This window comes from Coregonus lavaretus (assembly GCF_964263955.1).
Source record: "Coregonus lavaretus genome assembly, chromosome: 32".
Lineage (NCBI taxonomy): Eukaryota > Metazoa > Chordata > Actinopteri > Salmoniformes > Salmonidae > Coregonus > Coregonus lavaretus.
The window spans coordinates 39,282,689-39,295,635 of NC_140019.1; the positions used below are offsets into that span (position 1 = coordinate 39,282,689).

At 45.5% G+C, this 12,947-nt stretch overlaps 1 protein-coding gene across 1 annotated transcript; it reads right to left on the minus strand.

Annotated features, from left to right (window-relative positions):
* Positions 1-2,765: 2,765 nt before the first annotated feature.
* Positions 2,766-12,727, minus strand: LOC311107338 (uncharacterized protein). The gene is made up of 6 exons (XM_084149822.1): positions 12,411-12,727; positions 11,969-12,188; positions 11,454-11,554; positions 7,929-8,025; positions 5,677-5,846; positions 2,766-3,802 (listed from the first exon to the last, which is right to left on the minus strand). The coding sequence occupies exons 1-6, from the start codon at positions 12,465-12,467 to the stop codon at positions 2,801-2,803; spliced, it is 1,647 nt and encodes a 548-aa protein (XP_084005948.1). The 5' UTR covers positions 12,468-12,727; the 3' UTR covers positions 2,766-2,800.
* Between the last annotated feature and the right edge of the window lie 220 nt (positions 12,728-12,947).

The window sequence follows — 12,947 nt, forward strand, 5'->3', positions numbered from 1 at the left end:
ATGGACACCAAATAGAGCCACGTAGCCCACCTTGAAATGTTGAATAATGTTCTGGTTTAGATCGAGACGGTAGTCTCGGTAGTCTCGGTAGTCTCGGTAGTCTCGGTAGTCTCGGTAGTCTCGGTAGTCTAGGCCTACTCTCGGCTTGTCTCACCATGCCATATGTATTTATTAGATATGGACACCAGGGTTGGGGTCAATTCCGTTTTCAATTCAGGAAGTACACTGAAATTCCAACTCTAATTCTCTCCAATGGGAAACATTGGAATCAGAATTTGGTTTACTTTCTGAGTTGACTGGAGTTTAAAGGGAATGTTCCCCAAACCCTGCTTGTAGTCCCCCCATCTTGAAAAGTTGAATGTTGTTCTGGGTTAGATTAAAACGGTAGTCTAGACTACATTTAGACAAGAACACGAACATCCCAGTGAGCACAAGATGTTGAAAATTAGTATTTTCAACATCTTTTACTCATAAGGAGGGATGTTTCATCATGCCACATTTATTTATTAGATATCGACACTGCAAAATAAAAAAGACCTAGCCTACTGTGTGATATTGTAGACTTTATTATGTATTTAAACAAGGCCTTGTAATATGACTTCTCATAGGGCCTTTCCTTCGTTTATTGCACTTTATTGACTAAATAAGTCCGGAACATTTGGTTTCACTGTCTGACTGCATTTATATCTAATAATCAAAAAATAAAAACATAACTTTGATATTTATGTATTGTTATTTTGTATTCTTGCAAGAATAGTTTTTGATGCAATAAATACAATTTTGTATTTGGTGGATGCATATTTCAAAAGTTGTTTCTAATTTCTCCAGGATAATTCACTCTCTGCCTGATTTTAATTTCAACACTGTATATTCAAAGGGCTTTATTGGCATGGGAATCATATGCTACTCTTAGTCAACTCAATATGTTGTTTCAATATATTTTAATTTAATGCAAGAGATACATCCGTAATATGTAAATGTTGAAATAAAAATGCAAGAGGGGTTCGGGGGATTTGCAGACTAAATGCTGAAATAAATGCAATTTACAAATGTACACAATACACTTTTGATTCAGCTGTGCACTTTCAATACTGGCAGTTCTTCAGGCACCCAAAGTCACCTCCCCATGTCTTTTAGTTCTGATAGACCTGATAGAGCTGGTATATACAGTGGGGAAAAAAAGTATTTAGTCAGCCACCAATTGTGCAAGTTCTCCCACTTAAAAAGATGAGAGAGGCCTGTAATTTTCATCATAGGTACACGTCAACTATGACAGACAAACTGAGGAAAAAAAATCCAGAAAATCACATTGTAGGATTTTTAATGAATTTATTTGCAAATTATGGTGGAAAATAAGTATTTGGTCAATAACAAAAGTTTCTCAATACTTTGTTATATACCCTTTGTTGGCAATGACACAGGTCAAACGTTTTCTGTAAGTCTTCACAAGGTTTTCACAAACTGTTGCTGGTATTTTGGCCCATTCCTCCATGCAGATCTCCTCTAGAGCAGTGATGTTTTGGGGCTGTCGCTGGGCAACACAGACTTTCAACTCCCTCCAAAGATTTTCTATGGGGTTGAGATCTGGAGACTGGCTAGGCCACTCCAGGACCTTGAAATGCTTCTTACGAAGCCACTCCTTCGTTGCCCGGGCGGTGTGTTTGGGATCATTGTCATGCTGAAAGACCCAGCCACGTTTCATCTTCAATGCCCTTGCTGATGGAAGGAGGTTTTCACTCAAAATCTCACGATACATGGCCCCATTCATTCTTTCCTTTACACGGATCAGTCGTCCTGGTCCCTTTGCAGAAAAACAGCCCCAAAGCATGATGTTTCCACCCCCATGCTTCACAGTAGGTATGGTGTTCTTTGGATGCAACTCAGCATTCTTTGTCCTCCAAACACGACAAGTTGAGTTTTTACCAAAAAGTTATATTTTGGTTTCATCTGACCATATGACATTCTCCCAATCCTCTTCTGGATCATCCAAATGCACTCTAGCAAACTTCAGACGGGCCTGGACATGTACTGGCTTAAGCAGGGGGACACGTCTTGCACTGCAGGATTTGAGTCCCTGGCGGCATAGTGTGTTACTGATGGTAGGCTTTGTTACTTTGGTCCCAGCTCTCTGCAGGTCATTCACTAGGTCCCCCCGTGTTGTTCTGGGATTTTTGCTCACCGTTCTTGTGATCATTTTGACCCCACAGGGTGAGATCTTGCGTGGAGCCCCAGATCGAGGGAGATTATCAGTGGTCTTGTATGTCTTCCATTTCCTAATAATTGCTCCCACAGTTGATTTCTTCAAACCAAGCTGCTTACCTATTGCAGATTCAGTCTTCCCAGCCTGGTGCAGGTCTACAATTTTGTTTCTGGTGTCCTTTGACAGCTCTTTGGTCTTGGCCATAGTGGAGTTTGGAGTGTGACTGTTTGAGGTTGTGGACAGGTGTCTTTTATACTGATAACAAGTTCAAACAGGTGCCATTAATACAGGTAACGAGTGGGGGACAGAGGAGCCTCTTAAACAAGAAGTTACAGGTCTGTGAGAGCCAGAAATCTTGCTTGTTTGTAGGTGACCAAATACTTATTTTCCACCATAATTTGCAAATAAATTCATTAAAAATCCTACAATGTGATTTTCTGGATTTTTTTTTCTCAATTTGTCTGTCATAGATGACGTGTACCTATGATGAAAATTACAGGCCTCTCTCACCTTTTTAAGTGGGAGAACTTGCACAATTGGTGGCTGACTAAATACTTTTTTCCCCCACTGTAAGTCACTGTCTTTTAGTAACAGTAGACATTAGCATTCACTGCCTCTTGGTGTCACTGTGGCCAGGGGGGGTAATGGGGGCTGGGCATTTAGGGAGGGTTGGGGTTGCTGAAACTTAGCCAGATCCTTACCCAGGATGTCAGAGAGCTTCTGTTTAAAACTGACAGGGACCCCGGTGGAGCCACCCGAGGCCGTCTCCTCTTCCCCCTGTAACTGGGCCTGTAACTGCAGGTGGGCCAGGTTTGGCATAGACCGGGACTGGGTTTGGGGTTGAGGCATGGGCCAAGCCAGAGACAGTGGCTGGGTCTGGGAGGGATTGCTCACTAAAGCATAGACACACGCTGAACTACCCCCCATCCTCTCCTTCTCCCACTCTCTCTCCCCTGCCCTCCCAATAACACCCCTTCTCGGGTTGTAATGAGGAGACCCCTCTGCCAGCCCCAGTTTGTTCAGGTCGACAGTATCCAGGGAGTGGCACCTCTCTTCTTCTTCCTCCTCGTAGAGGGGCAGGCTGTGCTGTGCCCTGAGTGGGGCTGGTGGGCGGTGGTCCTCTATAGTGGCGTACAGATCACTATCAGAGTCAGCCATTGGCTCAGGCCCCGGAATCGGTTCAGTAACAGGAGTTATGATTGGAGTGTTGGGTAAGAGGTTGTTTCTCATTGGTAGAGGAGGGGCAGTGGGTCTGTCTGATAGGTCGGTCAGGGTGCGGGTGTGGACTCTTTGTTTGTTAGGAGGGTGAGGAGAAGAGGAGGAGGAGGTGTGATGGAGTTTAGGAGAGGAGGAAGATGTGTGAGGAGAGGGAGGAGAGGAGGAGTGAGGGAGTTTAGGCGAGGAGGAAGAATGAGGAAGTTGAGGAGAGGAAGAGTTGCCAGGAGGCTGGGTAGAGGTCTTGGTGTCTTTATTGTCCATTTCGCTGTGCAGAGTAAGTGCATCTACAATGGCCTTGTAGATCTGAGGAGCATGCTTAGACAGGAAGGTGAATTGACCCTCTCCTGAGGTACAGCGACGACCTGCCTCGAAGCTGAAGCCCCCCTGTCAATCACACACACACACACAACACAAGAATGGGTTACTCCAGGATTGACCAATCACTGCACTATTACCACATAAAACAGTAAAAACATCACAATATTATTGCAGAAAATTGACAGATCACCGCACTACAAAAAGAGGGCTCACAATTTCAACCAATCACCACACATCTACCGCATAATATGGTTCAGTCAAGCCACAAGGCAACAAACTTTTTTCTTCGTCAGCACATTTTTGTGACAAATTGGACTAAATCATTGCATATTGCCATGCAAAATTTTAGAATTTCCGCCACAAAATCCTGGAGGGACTGGTTATTCAGTTCTGATGATTATGATAGACACAACACAACTCTGATATCTACTGGACATTACCACTGAATAATCGGACTAATCTCACCTCTGACCTTTTACCTTGACCTGTCCAAAGCGTCGTAGGAGCTGGTAGAACCAGCAGTAGAGGGTCTGACCTCTGACCTTTTACCTTGACCTGTCCAAAGCGTCGTAGGAGCTGGTAGAACCAGCAGTAGAGGGTCTGACCTCTGACCTCTTACCTTGACCTGTCCAAAGCGTCGTAGGAGCTGGTAGAACCAGCAGTAGAGGGTCTGACCTCTGACCTCTTACCTTGACCTGTCCAAAGCGTCGTAGGAGCTGGTAGAACCAGCAGTAGAGGGTCTGACCTCTGACCTCTTACCTTGACCTGTCCAAAGCGTCGTAGGAGCTGGTAGAACCAGCAGTAGAGGGTCTGACCTCTGACCTCTTACCTTGACCTGTCCAAAGCGTCGTAGGAGCTGGTAGAACCAGCAGTAGAGGGTCTGACCTCTGACCTCTTACCTTGACCTGTCCAAAGCGTCGTAGGAGCTGGTAGAACCAGCAGTAGAGGGTCTGACCTCTGACCTCTTACCTTGACCTGTCCAAAGCGTCGTAGGAGCTGGTAGAACCAGCAGTAGAGGGTCTGACCTCTGACCTCTTACCTTGACCTGTCCAAAGCGTCGTAGGAGCTGGTAGAACCAGCAGTAGAGGGTCTGACCTCTGACCCTTTACATTGACCTGTCCAAAGCGTCGTAGGAGCTGGTAGAACCAGCAGTAGAGGGTCTGACCTCTAACCCTTTACATTGACCTGTCGAAGCGTTGTAGCAGCTGGTAGGGCCAGCATTTGACGGTTTGACCTCTAACATATAACCTGCGACCTTTAACCCTTTACTTTGACCTTTAAAAGGGAAATCCTTCGTTGAAAAAAATAACAAAGCAGGCTCATACACAGAGCTATGACTGACCAGCCAATATATCAACATTATAGTTTGAAGCATGATGTCTCGGCTATACAGTGTTTGTTTACATTTGCAATGTTTATAAACATTGGAGTAAAACAAGTTTATATTTTGGGTTCTGATGAGGTACGACAGTTGAACTAAGCTGATGAGGCATTTATAAGTTATATTCTTCAAGAACCAATGGGTGTATATCATTCATTTATAAGTCAAAAAATGGATGTAGCAACTGCAGATTGCCCCTCTAACCTGTAACCTTGACCTGTCCGAAGCGCCATAGCAGGTGAAGAGCCAGCAGTAGACGGTCTGACCTCTGACCTCTTACCTTGACCTGTCCAAAGCGTCGTAGCAGGTGGTAGGGCCAGCAGTAGACGGACTGACCTCTGACCTCTTACCTTGACCTGTCCAAAGCGTCGTAGCAGGTGGTAGGGCCAGCAGTAGACGGACTGACCTCTGACCTCTAACCTTGACCTGTCCGAAGCGTCATAGCAGGTGAAGAGCCAGCAGTAGACGGTCTGACCTCTGACCTCTTACCTTGACCTGTCCAAAGCGTTGTAGCAGGTGGTAGGGCCAGCAGTAGACGGTCTGACCTCTGACCTCTTACCTTGACCTGTCCAAAGCGTCGTAGCAGGTGGTAGGGCCAGCAGTAGACGGTCACACCTGTCTGGAGGTCCTGGAGCAAGATGGTGTCTTGTTCTGGCAAGAGGAGGTAACTTCCTGTCAGCTGACATCTCCTCGACGCCTCATTGGTCTGAACTGTCACCTGGTATCGGGCTGGGAGGAGCAGAAGGAAGAGGGGAGGGGGAGGCGGAAAGATATTTAAACATCACGATGTTAACTTGAGATTCATTAAGATTCATCATTCATACATGGACATTTAGGTAGCTCTTACATGGACATGGACATAAGGATTAGTCCCTACACAAAACCCTAACATGCTGACTAGTCAAAAATACTTCTTTATTTGAATAAAAAGCACATAAATAGATTCAACACAAAAGGGCACAAGGATATTCCAATTATTTTCACCACAGATATTATTTTCTGCAGTCTTCAGCTTGTCAGTGGGGTGTGAAGTCAACAGAAATGAAAAGACATTTGGATAAGCCAGAACCTTTTCTCTCCTGTGTGTCTGAGCCTCTGAGATCTCTCAGAGGATGCCAGCGTCCCAAACGGTACCCTATTCCCTTTATGGGGATCTAAAGTAGTGCACTATGTAGGGAATAGGGTGCAATTGGGGTGCAGTTTCTTTCTGCTGATGTCATCCTGTTTAAATAATAATAAATAATATGCCATTTAGCAGACGCTTTTATCCAAAGCGACTTACAGTCATGCGTGCATACATTTTTGTGTATGGGTGGTCCCGGGGATCGAACCCACTACCTTGGCGTTACAAGCGCCGTGCTCTACCAGCTGAGCTACAGAGGACCACTGTTTCATACTACAGTGATAATTAAAAGCGCCCTAGAAAACATCCATCCCATTCATTTATTCACCATCCATTCTTTCTTTGCAAATAGACCATTTAGGTTAATTACAGGACCTTTTCATTCTGCGTGGGTTCTTCTAAAAAGAGCAGTCTCATCCTTCTCTGTTCCGTTGGGCCATACTGTGTCCTGTTTCAAAACCCTCAGCGCTTACAGGACAGATCACTGTGATAGCAACAGTAACAGTAGTGGGGCAGATCTGGCGCGCATTTCCAAGACATACTGTAGATACACTGCATGACCAAAAGTATGTGGACACCTGCTCGTCCAATATCTCATTCCAAAATCATGGGCATTAATATAGAGTTGGTCCTCCCCCTTTGCTGCTATAACAGCCTCCACTCTTCTGGGAAGGCTTTCCACTAGATGTTGGAACATTGCTGCGGGGACTTGCTTCCATTCAGCCACAAGAGCATTAGTGAGGTCGGGCACTGATGTTGGGCGATTAGGTCTGGCTCGCAGTTGGCGCTCCAATTCATCCCAAAGGTGTTCGATGGGGTTTAGGTCAGGGCTCTGTGCATGCCAGTCAAGTTCCTTCACACTGATCTCGACAAACCATGCTGTAGCGTTAAAGATTTCCCTTCACTGGAACTAAGGGGCCTAGCCCGAACCATGAAAAACAGCCCCAGACCATTATTCCTCCTCCACCAAACTTTACAGTTGGCACTATGCATTGGGGCAGGTAGCGTTCTCCTGGCATCCGCCAAACCCAGATTAGTCTGTCGGACTGCCAGATGTTGAAGCGTGATTCATCACTCCATATAATATATTTCCACTGCTCCAGAGTCCAATGGCGGCGAGCTTTACACTACTCCAGCCAACGCTTGGCATTGCTCATGGTGATCTTAGGCTTGTGTGCGGCTGCTCGGCCATGGAAACCCATTTCATGAAGCTCCTGACGAACAGTTCTTGTGCTGACGTTGCTTCCAGAGGCAGTTTGGAACTCGGTAGTGAGTGTTGCAACCGAGGACAGACAATTTTTACGGCGGTCCCGTTCTGTGAGCTTGTGTGGCCTACCACTTCGCGGCTGAGCCGTTGTTGCTCCTAGACGTTTCCACTTCACAATAACAGTACTTACAGTTGACCGGGGCAGCTCTAGCAGGGGCAGAAATTTGACGAACTGACTTGTGCCACGTTGAAAGTCACTGAGCTCTTCAGTAAGGCCATCCTACTGCCAATGTTTGTCTATGGAGATTGCATGGCTGTGTGCTCGATTTTATACACCTGTCAGCAACAGTGTGGCTGAAATATCTGAATCCACTAATTTGAAGGGGTGTCCACATACTGCTGTATATATAGTGTATGCCGTATATAGTATATGTGTGGGTGTGTGGGTGTGTGGGTGTGTGGGTGTGTGCATTCTATGTACCTGTCTTCCAGGTAGCATACAGCTCATTCTCCTCCATGGCTATCTCCGTCCCATCTCCTCTCTCCTTCTCTCTGCTCTCTGTGTTTCCAGGGTCTTTCTGCAGCAGAAGAAAAGGAGGGTGATATTACACGTCCTCAACTTGAGAATACCAGTGCTGAGATAAAACATCATGCTGAGATAAATGAATGAGGCCCAGACAGAGAGTATTGTTCTGATTTCACAGAAGTCTTGGTCAAGTGGCAGAGCATTGTAAACTTTAGGTTACAGTTTAGCTTTATAATCATAATGAATACTCTGTGTGTCTGGGCCTCTCATTCATTCAATCTCTATGATTACATGGAAAGCTGATCCTAGATCAGTACGCCTACTCTAAGACATTTTATGTATACGAGCCCAGAGCGCTGTAAACGTTAAGGTTAAACAACGAGGTGATCTCTCGTATCTCCGTTAGTTTTATGACTGTAACACTGTTTGAGAGGTGGCTAGGGGGGAGGGGAGACAGGGTTTGAGAGGTGACTAGGGGGGAGGGGAGACAGGGTTTGAGAGGTGACTAGGGGGGAGGGGAGACAGGGTTTGAGAGGTGACTAGGGGGGAGGGGAGACAGGGTTTGAGAGGTGGCTAGGGGGGAGGGGAGACAGGGTTTGAGAGGTGACTAGGGGGAGGGGAGACAGGGTTTGAGAGGTGACTAGGGGGGAGGGGAGACAGGGTTTGAGAGGTGACTAGGGGGGAGGGGAGACAGGGTTTGAGAGGTGGCTAGGGGGGAGGGGAGACAGGGTTTGAGAGGTGGCTAGGGGGGAGGGGAGACAGGGTTTGAGAGGTGACTAGGGGGGAGGGGAGACAGGGTTTGAGAGGTGACTGGGGGGGAGGGGAGACAGGGTTTGAGAGGTGACTAGGGGGGAGGGGAGACAGGGTTTGAGAGGTGACTAGGGGGGAGGGGAGACAGGGTTTGAGAGGTGGCTAGGGGGGAGGGGAGACAGGGTTTGAGTAAGCAGCAGTAAGGAGAAGTGAGGAGGTGACGAACTGTTGCTTTCAGGACTACTTCCTCATTGTTGCCAGTGGGTTTGCTTGCAAATAGCAGCTTACTGGGCGCTGGTCAAAAATGAGTGAAGTATAAGGATGCCCTATAGGAAATAGGGTGCATTTGGGACGGGCTGAGCTACACTACAAGACCCTTTAATGTTGTCTCATGAATACTAGCCCCATCTGATGTTGTCTTATGAATTCTAGCCCCTTCTAATGTTGTCTTATTTACATTTACATTTTAGTGATTTAGCAGACGCTCTTATCCAGAGCGACTTACAGTTAGTGAGTGCATACACTTTTCTTATGAATACTAGCCCCTTCTAATGTTCTTTCACCTTCTGTATAAAAATGTGATAATAGCAATAAATGTCAAACTGGCTATTTATATAGTCCCTCCCCCCAGGAAGGTAGGAGATACTGACATAAACACTATTTATATAGTCCCCTCCCCCCAGGAAGGTAGGAGATACTGACATAAACACTATTTATATAGTCCCCTCCTCCCAGGAAGGTAGGAGATACTGACATAAACACTATTTATATAGTCCCTCCTCCCAGGAAGGTAGGAGATACTGACATAAACACTATTTATATAGTCCCCTCCTCCCAGGAAGGTAGGAGATACTGACATAAACACTATTTATATAGTCCCTCCCCCCAGGAAGGTAGGAGATACTGACATAAACACTATTTATATAGTCCCCTCCCCCTGGAAGGTAGGAGATACTGACATAAACACTATTTATATAGTCCCCTCCCCCCAGGAAGGTAGGAGATACTGACATAAACACTATTTATATAGTCCCCTCCCCCCAGGAAGGTAGGAGATACTGACATAAACACTATTTATATAGTCCCTCCCCCCAGGAAGGTAGGAGATACTGACATAAACACTATTTATATAGTCCCCTCCTCCCAGGAAGGTAGGAGATACTGACATAAACACTATTTATATAGTCCCCTCCTCCCAGGAAGGTAGGAGATACTGACATAAACACTATTTATATAGTCCCCTCCTCCCAGGAAGGTAGGAGATACTGACATAAACACTATTTATATAGTCCCCTCCTCCCAGGAAGGTAGGAGATACTGACATAAACACTATTTATATAGTCCCTCCCCCCAGGAAGGTATGAGATACTGACATAAACACTATTTATATAGTCCCCTCCCCCCAGGAAGGTAGGAGATACTGACATAAACACTATTTATATAGTCCCCTACCCCCCAGGAAGGTAGGAGATACTGACATAAACACTATTTATATAGTCCCCTCCCCCCAGGAAGGTAGGAGATACTGACATAAACACTATTTATATAGTCCCCTCCTCCCAGGAAGGTAGGAGATACTGACATAAACACTATTTATATAGTCCCCTCCTCCCAGGAAGGTAGGAGATACTGACATAAACACTATTTATATAGTCCCCTACCCCCCAGGAAGGTAGGAGATACTGACATAAACACTATTTATATAGTCCCCTCCCCCCAGGAAGGTAGGAGATACTGACATAAACACTAGTTATATAGTCCCTCCCCCCAGGAAGGTAGGAGATACTGACATAAACACTATTTATATAGTCCCCTCCTCCCAGGAAGGTAGGAGATACTGACATAAACACTATTTATATAGTCCCTCCCCCCAGGAAGGTAGGAGATACTGACATAAACACTATTTATATAGTCCCCTCCCCCCAGGAAGGTAGGAGATACTGACATAAACACTATTTATATAGTCCCCTCCTCCCAGGAAGGTAGGAGATACTGACATAAACACTATTTATATAGTCCCCTCCTCCCAGGAAGGTAGGAGATACTGACATAAACACTATTTATATAGTCCCCTCCTCCCAGGAAGGTAGGAGATACTGACATAAACACTATTTATATAGTCCCCTCCTCCCAGGAAGGTAGGAGATACTGACATAAACACTATTTATATAGTCCCCTCCTCCCAGGAAGGTAGGAGATACTGACATAAACACTATTTATATAGTCCCCTCCTCCCAGGAAGGTAGGAGATACTGACATAAACACTATTTATATAGTCCCCTACCCCCCAGGAAGGAAGGAGATACTGACATAAACACTATTTATATAGTCCCCTCCCCCCAGGAAGGTAGGAGATACTGACATAAACACTATTTATATAGTCCCTCCCCGCAGGAAGGTAGGAGATACTGACATAAACACTATTTATATAGTCCCTCCCCCCAGGAAGGTAGGAGATACTGACATAAACACTATTTATATAGTCCCTCCCCCCAGGAAGGTAGGAGATACTGACATAAACACTAGTTATATAGTCCCTCGCCCCAGGAAGGTAGGAGATACTGACATAAACACTATTTATATAGTCCCTACCCCCAGGAAGGTAGGAGATACTGACATAAACACTATTTATATAGTCCCTCCCCCCAGGAAGGTAGGAGATACTGACATAAACACTATTTATATAGGCCCCTCCCCCCAGTGTACCTGGAAGATAAAACTCCCCCCTACCTGGAAGGCTAGTTGACAGAGAGCCTCCACCCAGTCATGGTAGGTCTCTGAGGCCAGGATGTAACTTCTCTGTGTGGTGTTCAGATAGAATGCTCTACAGTCTGGAGGCAGTTCAAAGTCCAACGTTTTTATTTTAGAAAAGAGAAGAAAAGCGGCAATACATTTAATAAAACAACATTTTCAAAACAGCTAAACTGCCTTAATCAGGGTTTCAACAGTTTCTCAGATTGCAGATACACTGATATGAACCGATAAAGGACCGGTTTCATGGACAGATTAAGCCGAGTTCTGGACTACAAAGCTCAAAAGGAAAGTCTCCATTGAAATAGGTTTTTAGTCAAGAACTAGGTTTAATCTGTGTACGGGTCTGGAAACCGTAGAAGATCCAGATTAACTAGACATTCTGCCACTAATAAAACCTGAGTATTCGCAATAAAATCAGATTATTTTGTGCATGTAAACATACCAAATTGTGGCACTAATAAATAACAATGAGATAAATAGAACACTATTACCGTCGTTAGGTAGGGCTGGAGGGCAGCTCTCCTCTGGGGCAGGGACGACACTGAGACAGTCACACAGCTGAACAACCCTCCTACCCTGGGGGGACTTGGGCTTGGAGGCGTTGCCGGTGGGGGTGGTAAGGCCTCCGTCAAGGAGGTCGAAGAGTTCGACTCGACCGATGCCGAAGATGCTAGGGGGGTAGAGAACCATCCACGTCTTCCTCCACGTTTTCTGTGAAGGAGGGATGCAGCGGTCAATCAACGAAGCAATCAAATCACGATTCCTTTTTTTTTTTTTTTTACTGTTGAAATAACTGTCATAAACATCACTTGAATTTATAAAATCAGATGAGAATAGCCTTGAACATTTCTTCCGACATTAGTGAAGACTTTCATCTATTAGCTCAGTTGAGTAAAGTCCTGCAAATACACAGCATCTTTGTAAAACACTCACCTTTCCAAACTTGTTTCCCTTAAGGTATATCATCCCCTCCTTGAAAACAACCTCCATGCCTCTCCCTCTGTGTAATTAAGGCAATCAAACAAAAAAACAGTCCTTGACCCCCACCCTAAAAATGTAGCCTACGTCCTCTCTTAAGTCTGTCTGTTAGTTAGGTTATCCTCTAGTGCAACTACGTAGTCTTCGTTCTAATCTCCGTTAAGTTAACCTCCAGCACCTCAGAGTACTGAACCCTTTCCCAGCCTGTGTTTTAATGCGGTGACATCCACCACTACCAACTGACAGTCCAGTCCCTTCCCCAGTCTCTCCACCGCAGCTGTGTTCCAGTGTACTCTGATGCGATAGTGACCCTGCCGTTAGTTCAGCAGTAGCAATACGTTCACCGCCCCTTCCTTCCCCTCTCCAACACCACGGATGATTAAGCTCGTTCTTAGTTACAATCTAAAAAATGCTTATTGTGTTCACAATGGTTACGGAAGATACACACTTCCCTTGGTATTTCAACACACGTTTCTACAGTAGAAATGTTAC